At 43.3% G+C, this 23934-nt stretch overlaps 2 protein-coding genes and 2 pseudogenes across 2 annotated transcripts; 1 reads left to right on the top strand and 3 right to left on the bottom strand.

Annotated features, from left to right (window-relative positions):
* Positions 1–389: 389 nt before the first annotated feature.
* LOC116893175 lies at positions 390–5095 on the bottom strand (annotated as a pseudogene).
* A 648-nt stretch (positions 5096–5743) lies between these two features.
* On the top strand, positions 5744–6464 carry LOC116893177 (annotated as a pseudogene).
* A 3990-nt stretch (positions 6465–10454) lies between these two features.
* Positions 10455–11835, bottom strand: LOC116893178 (olfactory receptor 52L1-like). Its single transcript, XM_032895083.1, is given in 4 exon segments — positions 10455–11239; positions 11242–11301; positions 11304–11390; positions 11772–11835. Coding segments are annotated over 4 exon segments (996 nt in total).
* Positions 11836–22980: 11145 nt separating this feature from the next.
* On the bottom strand, positions 22981–23934 carry LOC116894097 (olfactory receptor 52K1-like). Its single transcript, XM_032895817.1, has one exon. It carries the CDS (start codon positions 23932–23934, stop codon positions 22981–22983), a length of 954 nt encoding a protein of 317 aa, XP_032751708.1.

The following is a 23934-nucleotide window of genomic DNA, read 5'->3' on the forward strand; positions in this document are numbered from 1 at the left end:
AAATAGATAAGGGCTTCGTTACATCTGGGAGACCCAATGCTGAGGCTGACATTAAGGCTTAATGGCATCGAATGCCTGTTATTCTTTGTCTTCCCATCGAAAAGGTTGTTTATCTTTGGTAATGGAATACAGTGGGGATGCCAACTCAGCAAAACCTGGAATCCACAATCTGCAGAAGCCTGAAGTGACCAGGAACTCTCTAACCTGTTTTGGACTTGTCAGTGGAGGAATATGAAACACAGTTTTTTTCCTAGCTTCAGAGAGCCACCGTTGTCTTCCCTTTATTAAATAGCCCAAGTAACTGAACTGTTGTTTCCAGATCTGTGCTTTCTTAGCCAACGCTCTATATCCCAGTTTCCCAAGTTCAGCAAGTAAATGTCAGGTTCCTTCTAGGCACGATTCTCTATCTCTGTCGCCACCAAGAGGTCATCTACATATTGCAAAACAGTTACCTGAGGGTTGAAGGCTCTGAAAGCAGCCAGATCTTGGTGCAAGGCTCATCAAAGAGGGTAGGAGAGTTCTTAAATCCTTGAGGTAGATGTGTCCGTGTCAGTTGTCCAGTTATCCCTGACTCAGAATCTTTCCATTCGAAGGCAAAGTACTCTTGGCTGGAGGGAGTCAGGGTCAGGCAGAAGAAGGCATCTTTGAGATCTAATACCATGTACCACACCTGTTATGGTGACAAGGTACTCAAGAGATTATAGGGGTTGGGCACCATTGGGTATAGGTCAGTTACCCATTTGTTCACCTCCCTCGGATCCTGAACCAGGTGATAATCCTTGGTTCCTCCTTTTTGTACTTGAAGAAGAGGGGTATTCCAGGCAGAGTGGCATTTTCTTAGAATACCCAATTTAAGAATGCACTGGATATGAGGTCTTATTCCATCTTGAGCCTCTTTAGACTTGGGGTACTGCTGGACTGCTATGGAAGAAGCATGAGCTTTAAGTTCAACATGGACTGGGGGCCAATATGTAGCCTTGCCCATGCCAGCTGTCTCTGCCCAAGCCTCTGAAAACTCGCAGAGCCACCTGTTCATTTTCTTATCTCATGGTTGTGTCTGTTCGAAAAGTCTATATTCATCTTCTAGTTTAACAGTCAGGAGCTACAAGGGCTAGCCCCTCCGCCCTTTAACCACAGGCCATTCGGGGAGGAAATGGATTTGGGCCCCTAATTTGGTGAGAAGCTCCTGTCCCAGCAATGGATATGGGCATTCTGGTACAACAAGGAATGAGTGGGATACCCTGTCCATTCCAGGGTCTACCATTCTTTGGGTAGTCCATGAATATTGCTTACTCCCACTAGGCCCTTGTACCCACGATTTCTTGTGATACAGAGGCCCATTAGTTTGCAGTAAGACCGAATGTTGTGCTCCTATATCTACTAAAAAACAAGTGGGCTTCCCCTTCACCTCGAGATTTACCCTGGGTTCAGGGAGGGGCTCCAAACCCTGGCCCCTCTATTCACTATCTCCTCCCTGCATGGTCAGTACTCTGGTGTTTGGGGCTCTCCTCTTCTTATGCTGGTTAGGGCATTCTCTTGTCCAGTGCCCTTTCTCTTTGCAGCACGCACACTGATCCCTAGCCAGGAGCTCTCTTCTGTTGCCATGTACTGTCCTACTAGACCCCTGCAGTCCTCTAGCCTCTTCTAGCACAGTGTCCAGGATTCTGTGGAGATTTATTTCCTGCCTCTTATGTCTCCTTAACTCTCTACCCTCTTTTTCTTTCTGTCTTTTATCTTCCCTAGCTTCTTGCTCCTTTTGCTTTCTTTCTTCTTTTTCTTCCTCCATTCTCTGATATAAAACACTTTCTCAGCTACTTGTACTAATTCTCTTAATGTCTTATCCTGCAACCCCTCTAACTTTTGTAGCTTCCTTTTAATGTGTCTGGCTGACTGGTTTATAAAGGCACCATGATGGTAGCCTTATGTTCCTCTGCTTTGGTGTCATAGGGTGTAAATTGGCAGCATACTTCCATCAAGTGTTCTAAAAACACGGAGGGGGACTCAGTCGGTCCCTGGACCATTTCCCTTACCTTGGCCAGATTAGTGGGGCATCACGCTGCCCCTCGGAGACCCGCCATCAGAGTCTGGCAATAGACCTTCAAGTAATCCCTACCTTCAGGGGAGTTGTAGTTCCATGTAGGCCTAATAAGGGGAAACCCAGCATCTATCTCATTGGTCAGAAGAGGGGGTCTTTCGTCTGCTCCAGGCACATTTTTTTCTAGCCTCTATGAGAATCCGCTGCCTCTCCTCAGGTGTAAAGAGAGTTTGTAGTAATTGTTGGCAGTCATCCCAGGTTGGCTCGTGAGAAAACAGGATAGAATCTAGGAGATCAATTAGATGCCTTAGGGCTCTCAGAAAAGGAAGGGTTATGAGTTTTCCAATTATACAAGTCAGCTGATGAAAATGGCTAAAACTGTAAGGGCTGGTTTCCCTGTTCATCCAGGGACCCATAGGTGTGGAGGAGCAAGGCAGTGGAGTCGGAGATGAGATCCAGAGTCCCTGCTCATCTACTTCACATTCCCACTGGCCTCCCTCCCTGATTGTACCTGAGCCCTGCGCTGGTGGAGCTCTCCCCACTAAGGGAGCTGTAGGTTCTGGGGCAACTACCTCGCCCTATGGGGCTACTTCTGAGGGGCAAAGTAGGGGGTAAAGAGGTGGGAGTTCTAAAAGAAGTAGATCCACATCCTCAGATGGTTGGATAATCTTCCTTTTCGGTTTTCACAGCACAAACTCTTGATAGACTCAAATCTGAAAGTGAGACAAAAGGGTGACCTTACGAAGGGGTAACTGGACCAAATCCTCCCAGACCATGATATAGGAGATCTGGTCAGGATGCCCTCCTGGGACCAGGAAGATCTTGTCCCTTACCTCCTCTATCTTATCCAAGGAGAAAGAGCCCTGGGGTGGCCAACCAGTCTGGAATGATGGCCACTCCGAAGCGCACAAAGTCTGCCACTTTCCCACTTTGACTTCAACAGACAAATTGTATGCCCTAATTTTAACGTCCATCCAGTGGTCTAGGGTAATAGTCAAAGGGGTGGAAGTCATCTGTCCCATTGTTTCGTCCAAGTAGAACACTACTAAAACACCACAGCAAACAAACAAAACAAACAAGACCAAGACAAGGCATTCTATACTCGATTTCCACAAATGCCTGATACTTTCAGTACCTGGCTCAGACTGCAGCTGAACCTTAGCTGCTTCCGGGTAGAGGTGGACTGTTGCTGATCCCACCTCCCAACCGGATTCTGGATGGTCCTCCAGATTCCCCCCTCCTGGAGCATCCTCCAGGGTCTGTGACCTGGCATGACTGCCTGGCACGGCCGTAAAACCCTCATGACACTTACAGTAGCCACCCACAAAGGACTCTAATCCCCCACTGAAGGTACTCTGACCCATCAAAATGAAGCTGGTCTCTCTCAACTTGAGACCTCCCATGAAGGGACTATAACCCCCCTCGAACTCTGAACACAGACAGGAGATGCGGACAACACAAAACAGAAAGTAACATAGAACACAGAACACAGACTTGCTCGAGCTTACCTCCAATATCTTCACCAATTGCTGGTCTTGGGGAGCATGATTCCCAGCCTACGCACCAAAATGTCATAAGACCCTGTAGTGGCCTTACCTCAGGAGCACTACCCATAGAGCACAGCTTGACAAAGTAACCACTGCAATAGCAAGAGGATATAAGGTTTATTGATCCACGTACATGGGGTTGCTCATCCATGCAGGGAGAGGCAACCCTGAACCCAAAAATCACACAACTTTTATTCTTCACAGAGGGCGGACTTCAGCAACAGGGTTAGCTAGCTTATTCCCATTGGTGGGACACAGGACAAAGCCTGGTCACTCTGACCACCAAGACCTTGCTCCTGCATCCCCAGAACTTCGTTCTTACAGCTTTGTTTCTTGCATCTATGAAACTTATTTCTTTACTTCCATGCTGAGATTTTTTTAATGTTTTTTTCTCTTTTTCTGTTGTTCATATTTTTACTTTTGTTGTCATAATTCATAAGTATAATTCATATCCATTCTCACTAACCTATCACAGACGTCAACCAAATTGAAAAATGTTCAGTCTCTCTGAAAGAAAAGTACGAATCACTAGTAAAATGTACGAAGGATGGAGTGATCAGAAGCATTGGCCACCCCCTTCACTGCTTCTAAAATGAATTCCAGCAACAGATACTGTCATCACCTTAGCATCATAGCTCAATGGCACAAATCAAAGTACCATATAAGTTTCAAGCACAAAACCTTAGATGGATGTCCAACCCTAAGTGTGGCAGTCCTCCTGTGAGTTTTCACCTGGTTCCTATCTTCAGAAATAGACTCGATTACTGATGTCACAATATGTTTACCATTCCCAAGAAAGAAACTCATTTTAAATAACAGCCTTACTCCTGTAGTTACGGAAGCTGTGCATCAGAGACTTGTACAATTTGCTACCTTTATTAGATGCAAGAAATAACAATTGCTTTTATTAAATTAATACTTACAAAAGATATGTAGTTAATACTTTGCCTTGTCTACTATTTATACTAAGCAAAAATATGAATAAAATTTAAAACAGGAACTTTTCAAAAAGGAAATTGCTATGTAGAAATACAATTGTTTACAGAAAAATATGTCCAAGAATAAGTTACATATAATATCTAGTTCATTTGTGTTTGTTTAAGTAACATCTACATGTAAAGGGCCGCAATAACCTTCGCCACCACTAGATGGCGCTGGCTTCCACTGCGCCCCACGTGGAAGGCCAGGTCAGTCAAGATGGCGCTAGCCTTTACCGCGCAAGCCGGCTCCCTATCGGGAGATTAGCTGTGTGCGCATGTGCAAGAGTGCCTTCATGCCAGGTCTTTGCCCATTTCCAGGGCGTACCTGATGAGGTCATGAGTAAGCAACCAATCAGGTGTGGGTGCGCACACGGGGATAAATAGGGGCGCCTGGCCGGTGCACGGGGCTTCCACCATAAGAGAGAAATAAAGTTACTATAGTAAGAATTTCTATGTCTCGCGTGCTTCTTGCCGGCTAGAAGGCGCGTGTGGGACATTTGGTGCTGAGAACCCGGGACCAGAGGCCACACCATCGCATCGTTAGGCGCCCTTGAAGCCCCCGTTCACGGAGAAATTCAGAAGCTATAGGGACGCAGGTAAAAAAACTCTGAGAGAACATGTTTAGCCTTGACCTGCTCCGACTCAATCCCCTGCCGGACGCGGCAGGTGCCGTTGTGGTTGCTTTGGCAGCCCTCGGGTGGTTTCTATTGACTCTTGAGTTTCTAGTTACGGCCAAACGGCGTTTAACAGCAAAGCGGAGAGCGTTGGGGGTGGGGCGAGACAGTGCTTCAGAAACAGAGTTAGAGAACGATTCAAAGAGTTTAAAGGGAAAAAGTGCACTTAAGAAAAGAGACCCTCTCGAGGACCTTAGATCCGAGGGAGAGAGAGAATGGGGAAAAGACGCCTCGGGTGAGATAAAACAGAGTAAGGAAGAGATCTTGAAAAGCGGAAGTCTTTATCCGCAAAGGATTCAAAGACTTCAGAGCTTGATAAGCTCAGGGACAGGCATTTAGCTTAGCTCCTCTGAGAGAGATGATTTAGAACATAAGGCAGCTCGCTGTAAAAAAGAAAGATGCTACCCAGATGAACAACGAGCTAACAGCTTGGGTAAACAAAAGGAAGTGGAAGGCGGAAACCATGCGGTTTCCCAGCCTATAAGTCCCGGCGCCTCTCCATCTTGTATGGAGAGATTCCACTCAGATTCCTTCCTCACTAAAGAGGAACAGAAAAAGATACAGCTGGCATTTCCGGTGTTTGAGGCCGCCGATGGAGGCCGCGTTCACGCGCCAGTAAAATATGTTCAAATTAAAGAACTTGCCGAGTCGGTCCGTAACTATGGAGTTAGTGCCAATTTTACTATTGCTCAAGTCAAAAGGCTTGCTACTCTGGCCATGACTCCAGGAGACTGACAGACAACAGTAAAGGCTACGCTTCCCAATATGGGACAATATATGGAATGGAAAGCCTTATGGTATGATGCCTCTCAGGCACAGGCCAAAGTCAATGCCATTGCTGAAGGCAATCAGAGAGACTGGACGCTTGATCTGTTAACAGGACAAGGGCAATATGCCTATAATCAAACTAACTATGACTGGGGAGCATACGCTCAAATCTCTGCTGCCGCCGTTAAGGCGTGGAAGGTACCTTCCAAGAAGGGAGAGTCTGTGGGACACTTAACGAGAATTATACAAAGCCGCCAGGAAGCATTCTCAGACTTTGTGGCTGGGATGATGGAGACAGCAGGCAGGATCTTTGAGACCCTGAACAGGCAATGCCTTTAGTAGAACAGTTGGTTTATGAACAAGCCACACAGGAGTGCAGAGCGGCTATTACGCCTAGGAAGGGCAAAGGATTACAGGATTGGCTGAGAGTTTGCCGAGAACTTGGAGGCCCGCTTACTAATGCCGGCCTCGCGGCTGCTATCCTACAGAGCCAAAAGTGCTTAGGTACAGGTGATCACAAGGTCTGCTATAACTGTGGCAAACCAGGACATTTGAAAAAGGAGTGTCAAGCCCTCGCTAGGAAGAGAGCACCAGGACTGTGTACTAGGTGTGGGAAAGGCCATCATTGGGCTAGTGAATGTCGCTCAGTTAAAGATATCAGAGGCAGGCTTATTCAGCCCGGGCCTCCCCAGACAGAAGAGGGTGAAAATATTCCAAAAAACGGGTATCTGGGCCCCAGGTCTCAGGGCCCCAAAACATATGGGACTCCAGCTTACAACAGACAGAGGTTTACATTTACTATACCAGCTATTAATCATCTTGAACCTGATAAGAGATTTCAGTGGAGGGTCCTGCCTCAAGGCATGGCCAATAGCCCCACTATTTGCCAACTATATGTGCAACGAGCTCTTGAACCTATAAGGAAGCAATTTCCTTCCTTGTTGCTGGCTCATTACATGGATGACATTCTGGCATGTGACAAAGATTTAACCACCTTACAGACCTCATATCCCATATTAATCAAAACATTGAGACAATGGGGACTACAAGTCGCTACAGAAAAGGTTCAAATTACAGAATTGGCTCATTTCTGGGAACGGTCATTTATCCTGAAAAATAGTTCCCAGAAATTAGAGATTCGAGAGATCATTTACGTACCTTAAATGATTTCCAAAATTATTGGGAGATATAAATTGGCTGAGACCATTTTTAAAGGTTTCTCTGCTGAGTTGAAACCTTTATTTGATATTTTGGAAGTGGACTCTCATATCTCCTCTCCGAGAGCATTGACGCCAGCCGCAAACCAGGCCTTACAAGTTGTAGAAAAAGCCTTACAGGATGCTCAATTGCAGCGCATTGATGAGACCAAGCCTTTTGATTTGTGTGTTTTCAAAACTATGCTATTGCCAACAGCTGTTTTGTGGCAGGATGGGCCTTTATTATGGGTCCATCCCAATGAATGCATCTCCTGCTAAGATTATTGACTGGTATCCTGATGCGGTTGCTCAGCTTGCACTCCGCGGGTTAAAGGCAGCTATTACTCATTTTGGGAAAGAACCCAAAACTTTGATAGTACCATATACAGCCATCCAGGTTCAAACATTAGCTGCTACCTCAAATGCTTGTTAGTTACTTTTTGCTGGACAGATTGATAATCATTATCCAAAACACCTATCCTACAGTTTGCTTTAAGCCAAGCCATTGTGTTTCCACGCATAATGTCTCAGAAACCACTTGTTGATGGGGTTGTAGTGTATACAGATGGGTCAAAAACTGGTATAGGTGCTTATGTGGTCAATAATAAGGTAGTATCTAAGCAGTATAATGAAACCTCACCTCAAGTTGTAGAATGTTTAGTGGTGCTAGAGGTCCTCGAGACCTTCCCAGGCCCGCTTAACATTGTGTCAGATTCCTCTTATGTGGTTAATGCAGTTAAGGTTCTTGAGGTGGCTGGATTAATCAGGCCTTCCAGCAAACTTGCTCAGATTTTTCAACAAATTCAATCTACCCTTCTCAACAGGAGATCCCCTGTATTCATAACACATATTAGAGCTCACTCGGGCCTTCCTGGGCCAATGTCTCGCGAAAATGACCTAGCGGACAAAGCTACAAGAGTGATTGCAGTTGTCTTGTCCCCTCAATTAGACGTAGCAAAAGAATTTCACAGACGATTTCATGTAACGGCTAAAACTTTACGCCGCCGATTTGCTTTGACTAGAAAAGAAGCTAGGGAGATAGTTACCCAATGTCAAAATTGTTGTCAATTCATGCCTGTACCACATGTGGGAGTTAACCCACGAAGAATCCGACCACTACAGGTTTGACAAATGGATGTTACTCATGTCCCTTCTTTTGGAAAACTTCAGTATTTACATGTTTCTATTGATACATGCTCTGACATTATGTTTGCTACACCTCTAACAGGAGAAAAGGCCTCACATGCAATTCAACATTGCCTCGAGGCGTGGAGCGCTTGGGGTAAACCCAAACTCCTTAAGACAGACAATGGACCAGCTTATACTTCTCAAAAATTTCAACAGTTCTGCCACCAGATGGAGGTGACTCATCTGACTGGTCTCCCGTATAATCCTCAGGGACAGGGCATTGTAGAACGTGCCCATTGCACTTTCAAATCCTATTTAATTAAACAAAAGGGGAGTCGAGGAGACTCTACCTCAGTACCAAGAGTAGCTGTTTCCATAGCACTTTCACCCTTAATTTTTAAACCTTGACGCCCAAGGCCATACCTGCGGCCGAACGTCACTATTCAGAACCTGATAGACCAAAAGAGATGGGAAAATGGAAAGATGTTTTGACTGGTCTATGGAAAGGCCCGGATCCTATTTTAATAAGATCCAGGGGAGCGGTTTGTGTTTTCCCACAGGAAGAAGACAATCCATTCTGGCTACCGGAACGACTGACACGGAGAATCCTGACGCCTAGAAATGACTCGCGGATGGATCCCTCAGAAACTACCTCTAGTCCTCACACTACCTCTTTGGATTTGGATTCCTAGTACTTCTAGGAATGGGTGGGGGTGGCTCTGTTTGGTGCAGCCCTATGCTGTGGATTAGTATTCATGCTATGGTTGGTTTGCAAACTCAGACCTCAACAAAAACGTGACAAGGCCGTTTTCACTCAAGCACTTGCAGCCATTTTGAACAAGGGGCCTCCCCTAAAATTTGGTTATCTATCTTCAAAAATTAGTCGGTATCTGAGTTCTCTGCTCTTGCACCCCCATGGGCCTGTGGGCCCACTTGCACTGGGGAGAGAGAGACTCAAGATTCCTTTGATCAGCCCTTCTACATCGCTGAGGTTTCCTCATTGCACGCGATAGGGTGATCATGACCTCCCCACTAACTCACCTTCTGGCTGGCCTCTTTTTAGAGTTCGCCCTAGGTCATTATTCAGTTACTGTCACACAGCACTGTGGTATCCAGAGACGGGCAACTTTCCTCATGCACAGACCGATCTAAGACACGGGGCCTGGTGGCGATAAGGTTACCCTTCGACGGATAAGGCTGTGACATAGAGGATCGAATCCAAGACAGGAGCCACAGCAGATGGACATAACTGAGGGGACCCAGACCAGCCTAGACAATGTTTACTATTTATTAATAAAAAGTAAAGGGGGGATGTAAAAGGGCATAATAACCTTCGCCACCACTAGATGGTGGCGCTGGCTTCCATCTGCCCCCGGGAAGGCCAGGTCAGTCAAGATGGCTTAGCCTTTATCCCAAGAAGCGGCTCCCTATCGGGAGATTAGCTGTGTCGGATGTGCAAGAGTGCCTTCATGCCAGGTCTTTGCCCATTTCCGGGCGTGCATCTGATGAGGTCATGAGTAAGCAACCAATCAGGTGTGGAAAAGCTGCGGAGATAAATAGGGCTCCTGGCTGCACGGGCTTCCACCATAAGAGAGAAAATAAAGTTACTATAGTAAGAATTTTCTATGTCCTGTGCTTCTTGCGGCTAGAAGTAGCGTAGCGTTGGACATCTACATTACAATGAAATGTGGTATTTTAGCAGGTGGCCATTTTGTTTCCTTTAAGAGACACGATGAGCAGTGACATGCATCCACTGGATTGTTTTAGCGATTTTTGAAGTCACTGTGAACCAACCCTCAATCAGGAATAGACTGGGATTTGACAGTCTTGTTCCACACACAGTGTTATGTGATCAGTTATTGGATTAAGGTTAAAAAAAATCCTATATCCCTGACAACAGTGGAGAGTTGTTAGACTTGAACAGAACAATAAGATTAAAGAGAAATAATCAAAAGCACAGATACCCAGATATATCTCAGTAGTATGCTGAGCCATATGCCTGTGGGTATTCTCTGCATTGACGGCTAGGAATAGGAATGTTCACTGTGAAATTGCTTCTGCTCCTGTACTCTACACCAGCCATGGCCTCTTGGTGGAGTCTTCTGTAGCCAATGATGAGGACATGCTCAAATCGATGCTTTTGTGTAGAACACCCTGAGCACTCGCTGGCGGATCTGTCGCGTCTTCACCCCATAAACAAGAGGATTGAGGGCAGGTGGCACAAGGAGATAGAGAGTGGCCAGCAGAACGTGGACATGATGGGGAACATGGTGGCCAAAGCGGTGAGTGAGGAAGGAGAACATTCCAGGGACATAGAAGATGAGAATAACACAAACATGAGATCCACATGTGCTGAAGGCCTTAAGTCTGGCTTCACCCCCTGGAACCTTCAGCACTGCCTGGAGGATGAGGGCATAGGAAATGCCAATGGCCAGGACATCTAGCCCAACCACCAGCAGGGCCACTGACAGCCCATAAGCTCGATTCACCGTGGTTTCCGAACAGGCAAGTTTTACCACAGCCATATGTTCACAATAGGCATGGCTTATGACAGTGGCTCTGCAGAAGACAACTTTCTGCAACAGGATGGGGAATGGGACAAGGAGGACCAATCCCCGCACCAGCACCACCATCCCGATGCGCCCAATAATCCCCGGATGCAGGATGGTAGAATGATGCAGAGGGTGGCAGATGGCGACATAGCGATCCAGAGCCATGGCCACAAGTATGCCTGACTCCATCGAGGAGAAAGCATGAATGAAAAACATCTGAGTCAGGCAGACAATGTACCCAATCTCATGGGCGTGAGCCAGAAGCACGGTGAGAGCTTTAGGCGCAGTGGAGGAGGCCAGGACCAGATCAATAGCAGCGAGCATGGCCAGGAAGAGGTACATAGGTTGGTGCAGGATGAGTCAGTCCAGATGATGAAGATAATTGTCACATTGCCCACTAGAGCAAGGAGGTAAAGGACCCCAGAGGCAATGCTATCCAGTGCTGAGTTTCCTCCAAGCCCCGAACACCTACTAGGAAGAAAGGGGGCTGGGGTTGCCTCCAGCTGGGTGCTAAGAGCCATGAACAACAGCACAGAGAGAAGAGTGCTAAGTCACCAGAATCATGACTTCTCCCTTCTTGACACACGAAGCCGCTGTGTAGATTCAGCTGCCATGCGCATTAGCAAAACAGGGTGACTTAGGCTGCAACACAAGGGATACAGTTAGATGTAAGGAAGAAAATCAGTTCTGCACACAGATGTTTACTGACGAGTCTTCCACACAACTGAACTGGACTGAGTCTAGCTGACATGTGGGAGAACAGTAAACACTGAACACAGCTGCCTTGAGAGAGATGCTCACTCTGACACTCAGTGACTGCTTTCAAAACTGTCAACTTGAAATCACAAGGCTGACTGTGTAAGCAGTGCTGAAGGCTGAGTCATCTGTCACCGTGACACTTTTCCTGCAGCCTCATGACACAGCACTCAGTAGTTGTTCCTGGGGGAGTCTGCATCCCACATCTTCTCCCTCGTTACCTGTCAGTTCCAGGGTTTCAGGATCTCCTCCTTCCTCTTTCCAATGTGACTTCTCATTACATGCTTTTAACTGGTTAATGCACTTCACTTCATTCTATGTTTATCTTCAGTGCACAAATGCATTTCTCTGCATCCCTAAGCTCCTACACTCAACATTCAAAGCTGCTGGCTGACCCATCTTTCCCAGTCATCCTACTTTTGTCTGTCTATGTTATGACAATATTTGTGTGAATAAACCCTTATCTATGTATGCAAATTGGAAACCATCTTTACTAATTTTATGACTAATGCTTTTGTCTTTTCAACACTCCCCATTGACTTTACCTTGAACATCTCACAGCCATTTTTTTCTCAGCTCCTAGTACCACTGCCTGTGTTTACAATCCAACTTTCTCTTACCTTAGCTCTTCTAGACATAACAGAAAAATTCGGTTTGTAGAAACACTTAATGTAAACTCTGGCTGTGGCACTCTGTTCTTGTTATAAGGTTTTAAAAAATATACTTTCTAACCTAAAATCACAAATTCTCCCTAAAATTTACCTCTCATACACACACACACACACACACACACACACACACACACACACACACACACACACAGACACACATTTTGGGGAATGTCCTGTATGAATAAATCACAGACACACAAGCTTCCCTGGTTGTCTTATAGCATTGTTTTCCTAGCGGTTGTGTGTTCCCAGTTGCACATATGTTTTGCCCTCCCCTTTTGTTGCTATCATAGTTTTATAACTGCACAGACCTATTATACATGACTTCTATGCTGCTTTCTCCTTCCTCTTTTATCTAAATTGATCTTTCTTGTCTGTCAAAATTCGAAGACCAGTGTCCTGTTCTCCTCCAGAAGCGTTGACAGTGATTTGCCAACCTAATAACATTTTCTATATTTTATGATCTGCCTTTCTTTATCTACAACTTTCTGATATGTCAGCATCATAAAATCCCTTTCAGTCTCATAGTGTTTTTATTTCAAAAGACAGAATCAGATCTCATTAGACTTGTTAACCACAAACCAGCATGGTGGGCCTTTCACAGCACATACATCAAATGTAATTGAATTTAAGGTATTTCTACTTTGTATTCTAGTAATAAAACATTGGCAGGCTACTTAAAATTTCTAAGTCCTGATTTCTCATCTCACAGTAAAATAAAGGAGATCAGCTATGCACCTATATATAAATATTAATCAAAGTGTGCATTCAAAGTCTAGACTGACAATATTCTACAAGATATGGCTTTCATTATTATTACTATAAATTATTAAAATATGAAGTCCCACATTTTTTCCTTTTTTTCTTTCCATCCACTAATGTTCCTTCTATGTTTCAAATGTTCTGTCTTTTGTTGCTTTGGAAGTGGGATAACATTTGAGATGCAAATAAATGGAATAATTAATAATGAAAATAATTCACTCCTATTGCTTTCCAAGTATGTTAGTAAAAGACAAAAGTAAATGACACAGGTACTCTGTTTAATCTGCTTCATTTGATTCACTCCAGAATCATTATACCAAAAATTTAGATGATACATCCATGACTTAAGATATTTGCCTTAAGATAAACTCTGAAATAGTATTAATCTATGCTGGAACTCATACATACACACATGAAGAGGCAGACATGACTCAGTTTGGGGAGATCCCACATCTATAGATAATATTGAGAGATTTAAAACAAATCAGGGATGACTATATTTCTCTGAACTCTGTCTATAATTACTACAAAATCCAAAATGCCTGGTGAACAAACAATGCTCAGTCTTTTCTGTCTCTCTAAGCTTAAAGGAATAGGGATAGTTCCATTGAGAGTTTCATGGTATTCTATCCAAGTACAACAATTTACCAGTCATTATTTAGTACTCTATACAAAGAGAAAATGTACTCTCTTTCTTAGCTATCCTCTTCTGTTGCAAGTCTTCTTTTCCATTTTTCATCAGAAAAGCACAATTACCACTATGCATTTGGGAAGTGTGTCCATAGCTTTTATAGGAGCAATATCACGGAGGCTGAGGGGTAATAGATGCTGTTCCTAGGCATCAGCTGCCTCTGCGCTCTGTGGCTTGTGTGCCCAGAGTAAAAGACTGGAGTCTGCTGTATGACTATGTGGTCCTCAGTAAGCCTTACAAAAACCAGAGAAGCCAAAACCCAGAAAAGCATTTGTCTCTCGGAATCTGATGAGAGAAATGCATTTAACTCTCTGAGGAGGAAGAGAAAGGCAGAAAGGACTGGACTGTAATTCCCTCACAGCCATGCAGATCCAGCCCAAGCCATGGGTATTTTGTCAAGTGGTTTAGAAACTCTGTAGGGCAGTCTAACATGTCTCCTTTTCTTCTCAATTATAATCCTTTCATCACTGTGTCACTGCACAGATTACTTTGTACTTTAAGACCACTCCATCCCTGAAGAGTAGGGATGATGTCTTACTTAGGGGAAGACTTCCCAGAGCATGATACAGCATACCTAGATTCTAATTGATCCTGCATCTGACTGGATATGGAAACACATACCCAACTGTTTAAATTACATAATAAATAAAAATGAAAAAGGTCCTAAAGGACTTGAAGTTGTAGGAACTTGACGAAGCAGAGGCTCGACTTTGGGACAAGGACATCATAAGAAACAGAAGAGTATCTACTGAGGGGTGACCCCTGAGCATTGATGTTCCCCGACCTTCATGATACTCTGGGTGATTTACAGAAGAAGTGGCTCTGTTGAATCTCAGGTCAGAGTTCTAGATGTGTATAGAAAAGAAGGGATTTGATGGTCACTAGAAGTTACAGTTCGACTGCCTCTAGAGGGCAGGAAGGCTCCTCTCCAGGCTATGACTTCATTCTATCCCTAAGCTCCTTAATAGTGGCCTGGATTCCATGAAAGTACAAGAAAGGGAAAGACAAAACCACAGCCAGAAATGTAGAAATGGTGGGTCCATGATAATGCCCTGATGTAAGAGGAAGACACAAAGCACTCAGAGGCATGGCTCCAACTGACAGAGAACCTGAGAGGACAAGTAGGGCACTCTCTTCCTTGTGTCCGGGCTGCGCTCAAGGATGTGCCCTTTGGATTTGAAGCTACAGTTCCACTATAAGGAAGACAGACTCAACAGCAACGATAGTACTTAGAATGGGGGGATCTTGAGATTCGGGAAGATTCTACTAAGACTTTCTCCCTGACCCACAGTTTCCAGGCACCATTCCAGCCTCCACAGTGACACACTGCTCTAGCTTTGGAGTAAGGATGGGGAGACACAGTCCTCAGAATGGCTGCACAGCAATTTCTGAATGTTGAAGAGAAAATTAAACGCATCATTCATGACCTGTGAAGCTAATGCTTCTGAGGTTGTCAGCACTATTAGTAGCGTCCTCCCAGGCTAGTGTGCTGTGAGGGTGAGAAAACAAGAAAGGGCTGTGAGAAAGGTCTGGGAGAGCCTCCAGCTGACTGTGAGGTTCAATGAGCTCATTACAAAGGACTTGTAGCAATGTGTCCTCCATGGTCTCTGTGTCTATGTGCTTAATTCTTCTTGTCAGTGCCCGTGCCAGGCCTATAAAGAACAAACCTTCTGACTCAGGGGAACAATATCTAAAACCACTAAGAGATGCTGGGATGGAGAGAAAGCTCAGGTAGTCAGATGTCTGCAGTGCTGGCAGTGTGGAGCAGAGACAGCAGAGGTTACATCTCACTGGCCAATCTAAGTCAGTGAGCTCAGGGTCAGTGAGGAAGCTGGTCTCAAAAAACATGAGCTGGAGAGAGATTAAGAAAAACACCTGCTATCTACCTCTGACTTCCTCATGGAGGTCCAATTACGTACACATATGCACACATCCACAAAATCATGTACATTTACCACACAAACAAACAAACACACAAACAAACAAACACGCAAACACACACACACACACTCATGGTGGGGGGGGACTACCAAGATATGTTAAAGCAGTTGTATTTTCAGATTTGCAGTCCCATTAATCAAGCTAAGAAATAATACTTTCTACAGGACTTTCAAAAAAAAGCTTTCAGTATGCTTCCCCCAGCACCAAATTCCAAATCTGACCTCATTTCCACAGCCCAAGTCCTGTGCTTTATCTTCTTGCTGGTTGTGGAAGTTATGAAAATTCCTTCTTGATGTCTCATCAAAAGGGCAACCATGACTGTGAACAGACTCTGGGAAAGGGTATTAATACCAACTGGTATATCCCTGAGGACCAGCAGCACATGTGGTCAAAGCCTAAGTTATTCTCCAGACTGGAGAGACACATGGGGTGAGTGAACATCCCAGAAGGATGGGTGGATGGGCAGGAAGACAAGGCTAGGGATGAAACCTTGACACATGGGGTAAACTGTGGCAGGCAGAGAGAAGGCATATAGCTTTGATGATTGAGGCCAAAAGTTATTGGCTTCTGGCATTTAAACTCTTTCTTGCTTTTGGGGAGCTAAAAGCTACTGACTGCTAGTAATTTAACTCTTTCTCTGGGGCCAGAAGCTGGCAACTTCTGGCAATTTAACATCTGCTTGAGGGGATTAAGTTGGGGAAAGCTTAGTTACTTGGGCTCTTTTCTCTTAGCTCAAAGGCCCCTTGCTGGCCAGGCTAAGGGCTCTTCTTTTTTCTTTTTTTTTTTTTTTTTTTAATTAACTTGAGTATTTCTTATATACATTTCGAGTGTTATTCCCTTTCCCGGTTTCCGGGCAAACATCCCCCTCCCTCCTCCCCTTCCTTATGGGTGTCCCCCTCCCCACCCTCCCCCCATTGCCGCCCTCCCCCCAACAGTAAGGGCTCTTCTTGAGCCAGAGAAAAAAAAAAGGAAGGAAGGAAGTCAGGTTGTGTGTGTGTGTGTGTGTGTGTGTGTGTGTGTGTGTATGTGTGTGTGTGTGTCTTTGTCTCTCTCTGTCTCTCTGTCTATCTCTGTCTGTCTCTGCCTCTCTCTCTCTCTCTCTCTCTCTCTCTCTCTCTCTCTCTCACACACACACACACACACACAAAGCTAACCACCTGCTTCATCATTTTCCCAAGTGCATCTGCATACTTAGATACATACACATATACCTACATATGTATGTATGTCCATACATATACATATAGACAGACAAACATATATAAATTTGGTGGATGGAGCAGAGACGCAATGCATGCTCTGTGAGTCATGAACCTCAAACTGCTCATTCTCACAAATCAGGATTAGCCCCAAGTAAACTCTGTCTTTAATGGGTGTTCTAGATGCTAGAAGTATTAGCTACTGGAAGCTCTTAACTGAGTCAGTTTTCTATAGGTGACTGGGGGGGGGATTTTCTTACCCCAAACTATTCAGCCCTCACTGGACTAGTGCCATAAGAATATAAAGGTAAAGCCCACTTCATTTAAATTTTAAAAAATACTCAACAGTAGCCTATCACAAACCCAGTGTTTATAGTTTCCATGACAGCAATGCTTCAGCTCTTAATCTTTTCCCTCATCTAGTCAACAACTATGTCATTCACACATTGTGGGAAGCTACAAAATTCATGAAGTAAACAGTTTTCACATAGTTTTCAACTTCCTAATGTACAGCTTTATAATGGCACAAAACTGTTATGTGTTCAGTCGAAGCCATATAATTTTGAATGTTGATGCTTTCCAGGTTAGTGATGTATGATAGCATTCTCCTTTAATGCTGCACAGTGTCACTGAGCTCTGCTTTCTATGTAGCTACATAGAGGTGAAATTATAATATCTGTGGTACACTATGCTGCTAAGCTTGAGTGTTCAACAGATTAGGTGTATAAAGTGTATTCGTGACTTACAGTATCTTAATTTTATAATGGGTTTATTGTTTGTCACAACATCTGAAGAATATCTATTTAATCTACCAACTCCACGCACTATGCTAAGTATGACACAACAGTCCTTTTGAGCTGTGGGTTTATTATTTATTAAGTACATTGTAACAGAAATACTGATAATGATCATAAATGTTATAGATTAAAGACAAATTATTTAATAAATATGATAGGAAGCCCTTCCTAGTATAGTGGACTCAAGAAATACCACATTAATAAAAATCAGTAACCATTAGTATTGGTTAAAAGTGAATGTGTGTGGGCCATGAAGAAAGAGAATCTGGCAATTTTTTCTTTCTACTCTTTATTTTGGAGAATATAATATTATTACAACAATTCTCCCTTTCCTTTCCTCCCTCCAAATTATTTTACATAACTACCCACTTCACTGCCCCACATCCCTCTCACACAGTCTGTTCCCCTACACCTCCCTGTCCTTCTGTGAGAGGGTGGAGAGGCCCCTGGGTGTCCCCCACCCTGGCTCATCAAGTCTCTACAGGACTAGGAGCATCCTTTCCCACTAAGGACAGACAAGGCAGCCCATTTAGGGGATCGTGTTCCACAGACTCAGAACAGCTTTAGGGATAGCTCCTGTGCAGTTGTTGGGAACCAACATGAAGAGCAAGCTATATGATACTACATATGTGTGTGAGATCTAGGTTTAATCTGTGTATGCCCTCTGGTTGGTGGTTCAGTCTCTGAGAAGCCCCAAGGATTCAGGTTAGTTGACTGTGTTGGTCTTCCTGTGATGGTTCTATCCCCTTCAAGGATGTCAATCATTCCCTCAACTCTTCTATAAGAGTCCCTGAGCTTTGTCCAATGTTTGGCTGTGGGTCTCTGCATGTGTTTCAGCCAGCTGTTGGGTGAAGCCTCTCAGGAGACAGTTATGCCAGGCTCCTGTCTGCAAGCATAACAAGAGTATCATAAATAGTGTCAGAGATTGGTACTTGCCCATGGAATGGGTCTCAAGTTGAGCTGGTTATTGTTTGTCCATTCCTCAGTCTCTGCTCTGTGTCACTGAATTTCTTATAGACAGGATAAATTTTGAATCAAAAGTTTTGTTAGTAGGTTGGTGATATCACTCCACTGATGCCTGGCTACAGGAGGTGAACTCTTCAGGTTCCATATCCCTATTGCTGTGAGTCTCAGCTAAGATCACTCCCATTGATTCCAGGTAGCCTCCTTCATCCCAAGTCTCTGACATGTCCTCGAGATGTCTGCAACCACCACACCCTGACCAGCTGCAGATTTCCAACCATTCTCCTAGCCCAATGGCCTTCTCTCCTGTCTCTCCACATAAGTGATCCTGACACTGCCCCATTCCCCCCCTCAACCCTTCTCCTACCCAGTTCCCTCCCTATGTCTGCCTCATATAACTATTTTATTCCCCCTTCTAAGTAAGATGCAACCATTCTTTCTTTAGATTTTTGGTTTTGTGGAGTGTAGCAGAGTATCCTGTACTTTATGGCTAATATACACTTATAAGTGAGTATGTACCATTCATGTCATGTGGAGTCTAGGTTACCTCACTCAGGATAATGAACTCAGTTCCATCCATTTGCCTGCAAAATTCATAATGTCTTTGTTTTTCAGAGCTGAGTAGTACCCCATTTTGTAGATTTCCACATTTTCTTTATCCATTCTTCAGTTGAGGTACATCTAGGTTGTTTCAACTTTCTGGCTATTATGAAGAAAGCTACTGTAAACATAGTTAAGCAAATGTCCCTGTGGTATAGTTTGGCATCTTTTGGGTATATGCCCAAGAGTGGTGTAGCTGGGTCTTGAGGTGGAACTATTCTCAAATTTCTGAGAAACCACCTAATTAACTTACAAAGTGGTTGTACAAGTTTGCACTCCCACCAGCAATGGAGAAGTGTGTCCTGTGTTCCACATTCTCTCCAGAATGTGCTATCACTTGAATTTTTTTATCTTAGCCATTCTGATTGGTATAAGATGCAATCTCAAGGTCATTTTGATTTGCATTTCCCTCATAACTAAGAACATTGAACATTTCTTTAAGTGCTTCTTGGCCATTTGAGATTCCTCTGTTGAGAATTCTGTTTATCTCTGTACTCCATTTTTTAATTGGGTTATTTGGTTTGTTGCTGTCTAACTTCTTGAGTTCTTCATAAATCTTGGATATTAGCACTCCATCAGGTGTACTGTTGGTGAAGATCCTTTTCCAACCTGTAGGATGTTATTTTGTTAATGACATGGTCTTTTGCCATTCTCAGCTTTGCAGTTTCCTGAGATTCTCTTTATCAATTGTTGATCTTAGAGCCTGAGCCATTGGTGTTATGTTCAGGAAGTTGTCTTCTATACCAATGAGTTCAAGGTTATTCCCACCTTTTGTTCTAAAAGATTTAGTGTATCTGGTTTTATGTTGTCTTTGATCCACTTGGACTTGAGTTTTATACAGGGTGAAAGATATGGATTTATTTGTATTCTTCTACAACAGACTTCCAGTTAGACCTGCACCATTTGTTGAAGAGCTTTCTTTTTTTATTGTATGGTTTAGCCTTCTTTGTCAAAACTCAAGTGTCCGTAAGTGTGTGGGCTTATTTCAGGGTCTTCAACTTGATTCCATTGATTAGCCTATCTGTTCCTATACAAATACCATGCAATTTTTATTATTATTACACTGCAGTGTTGCTTGAAATTAGGGATGGTGATACTTCCAGGTGTTCTTTTAACATACAGGATTGTTTTAGCTATCCTTGATTTTTTGTTTTTCCATATGAAGACGAGAATTGCTCTTCCAAGGTCTGTAAAGAATTGTGTTGGAATTTTGATCCACATCACATTGGATCTCTACCATTTTATTAAAATGGTTATTTTCACTACGTTTATCCTACCAATCCATGAGTATGGGAGACCTTTCCATCTTCTAATATCTTCTTCAATTTCTGTTTTGAGGGATTTGAAGTTCTGACAAGAATCTTTGAGGCTTAGTCTATTGCTATGTATTGTAATGCTTAAATTATATACAATTCTATATAAAATTGGCAGCAGCCAATTACTGGGGGTGGGGTCACCCCTATTCTACTCTTATGACTGCAGTTCTGGCTACCTCCCCAGTGATATACCCCAGATACTTGTTCCTCCTGGCGTGTGTTCATGATTCCTATCCCTTCACAGATGCTTCAGAGGAGGTTTCTCTCCTCCCTCCCCTTCATCCTTCTATCCCTGGTCTCTCCTTCTCCAACTAGGTTACTCCAAGCCCTATTTCTAATCCCTTCACTAATTGCCTATTTCCCACTTTATTTAACCAATAGTTTTAAGTCAATGTACACAGTTTGCACAATAAAGGCTTATAAACACAAAAAAGTCACTGGTAGGACTAGACCTTTCAGTATAGGAGTTAGCATCACAATATTTAGCAACAGACCAAACTTCAACAATTCTCAAGAACCACAGTATAAGAGCAGGTGACCAGGATCTACCTTTACTAACAATATTTTTCATTAATCCAACATATTCAGAGGATGGTGCAAAAGGGGTTTATCCTAAGCCCTCAGAGACTTCTAAGTCCCTTGGAGATAATCCTTCATCCACGTATAGAATCCACCTGCATAATCTTGAAGTTATTCCATCTGTCCCTCAGATCTTCATCTCAGTAACATGCTGAAATTCTGAGAAATGTTCAAAATAATATGAAAGAAAATGACGTCAGGGGAAAAAAAAGAAATGAAGAAAGCAGAAGACAAATGCAAAAGGAAAGGCATTAGTATTTGTGATCTGATAAGAATAAGGGTTTATTTTATTTCAATAAAATGCACTGAACACTCACTGTTGTTATATAAAAATGTATTTATTCCTTTATTTATTCCAAAACAATATTATTCTGATATGTCTGATGGAAAATATGCTATTGCTAAAGCAGTTCATTAAAAAGATCTATTTGTTTATTAGCAAACATTTATTACTTCCTAATCAAATACCAGGAACCATGAAAAGAATGTGATCATTGTCTGCTGTGGATGCAGAAAAAACTCATTCATTCAAAAATACATATACATTAGTAAATTATAATAAAGAATGGAAGAAACAAACCAAGATTTCTGGCAGTGGAAACTAGTGACTTGAAGTGGTTGGAAAACTCCCCCAAAGCAAATACAAATTAATAAAACAAACAAACAACAGTGGGATTAAGAACAGGCATATCTGCTAACTCTGATTGAAGGGAGCACAAACATTTGAGGACTGCCCCCCCAAAAAAGGCACTCCAAATACAGAATACACAACACAAGGGAAATATTATGTACTGTATTTCAAGGACATGTAATGTTATTAAACATACACCAAATACATTAAAGAGAGTGGCAATGAGAGGAGTGTGCACAGAAATAAGTGAGAGGATTAGAAATGAAGAGAGAAAATAAATAAATAGGATGAGAGTCAAGAAAAATTACTGTGGACAATATTTTATGCTGTACTCTTTACTTTTCACACTCAAAAATGAGAAAATAAAAAATTATTCTTATTATTATTCTTATTCTCATGGGTTAAAAATCTATAGTATTAGAGGAAGAATTGTCTATCCCAAAATTAACCTGAAAGAGTATATAAAATAAAGAAACGAGGCTTCATCTGCAATTCTGGATTCAAGTACTGATTTTCAACCTTCCTAAAGCTGCAACATCACCACCCTCCCCTAAAAGGGACATTTGACCCTCAGGGAGCTGCGACCTACAGTCTGAGAACCACTGGTCTATCTAAAGTGTTTTTTTTTTCTTAACTCAAACTCAAGATATTGCTGTAATTTGATACGTCTCTGAAATCTGAATTTCTCCAGCAGAAAGGATCTATTTGCCAAGTGGGCATGCAACATGATGGGAACTGCCTTATTTTCTCACTAAATGCCAGGTGTGTAACAATTGTTTTGTGTGTGTGACATAGTCTTGCTATGTATCCCTGCTGAGATTTCAATTCTTCATGTAGCCCAGGTTGACTTCAAACTCATGATTCTTCTGCCTCATCTTCCCTCCTGTAGTTCCATGCCCAACTAATATCCTATTTCTTAGCTATATGATGTATCTATATTATCAACAGAAAGTGTCAACTCTTAGAAGAAAATGATCCAAGTTATACACTTGTTTAGTGAATAACTGAGATTTCACACCTTTCTTAATCTCGTATTCCAATATGCAAGCATTAGAGATTCCAGAGGAGATTTCCTCTCCTACAATAACCCAGGATACTTTCTGTCTCCTTTAGGCCAATGACATGGTTAGTAGAGCTTCAATTCTATGGAAAAGGGCCATCATGATTCCTGAGGTCCAGTTGACAAAATGACAGTCAAGTGGGTTCAATCTTCTTGGAGCCTATAATTGTTAACAGACACTCTCTGATCTGCTTGGTCTTAATCCCATATACGATGGGGTCCAAAGCAGGGGGGAAAAGCAAGTAGAGATTGGCAAGAATGACCTTGGCAGCAGAGGCTGTGGATGGCCCAAAACGCTGCATGACCACAGAAAGAAAGCCAGGTCCATAAAAGAAGAGGATGACGCAGACATGGGCTGTGCATGTGCTTCCTGCTTTGCCACGTGCCTCAGGGGAAGGAAAACGCATCACTGTCTTCACAATCTGTCCATAAGAGTAGGCAATAAAGGCCACATCCCCCACACCAAGAAAGATTGCCACAACAAAAGCATAGAGACTATCCACAGTTGTGGCCCCGCAAGCCAGCTTCACCACTGACATGTGCTCACAGTAAGTGTAAGCAATTGTGTGCGAACCACAGAAAGACAGTCGACAGGCCAGGCTCGGAAAGAAGATGGTCAAACCCACACCTCGCAGTGCCACTAGGCCTCCAATCTTGGCAACAACCTCAGGGGTAAGGATGGTTGCATAATGCAATGGGTTGCAGATAGCCACAAAGCGATCCAAGGCCATGGCCACCAGCACCCCTGACTCCATGGCAGAGAATGCATGGATGAGAAACATTTGGGACAGACAAGCATAGGAGCTGATGGCTGTGGCACCAAACCAGAAAATAGCCAGCATCTTGGGCAGCGTGGAGAGGGAGAGGACCAGGTCAACAAAAGAAAGCATTGCAAGAAACAAAAACATGGGCTGATGGAGCCTGTGTTCTTTCCAGATGAGAGAAAGCAGGACGGCATTCCCACTTAGCGACAGGACAAACATGAAGCAGAAGGGAAGGGATATCCAAACATGAGCAGCAGTCAGTCCTGGGATGCCAGTCAAGAAGAAAGTATGTGGAAGAAGAAGAGAATTATTGGAAAAAGTCAT

This window comes from Rattus rattus, chromosome 2 (genome assembly GCF_011064425.1).
Source record: "Rattus rattus isolate New Zealand chromosome 2, Rrattus_CSIRO_v1, whole genome shotgun sequence".
Lineage (NCBI taxonomy): Eukaryota > Metazoa > Chordata > Mammalia > Rodentia > Muridae > Rattus > Rattus rattus.

Bases quoted from the DNA above. Each gene is read 5' to 3' on its own strand.
- LOC116894097 (XM_032895817.1), bottom strand. From the start codon at position 23,934: ATGACTTTTTCCAATAATTCTCTTCTTCTTCCACATACTTTCTTCTTG.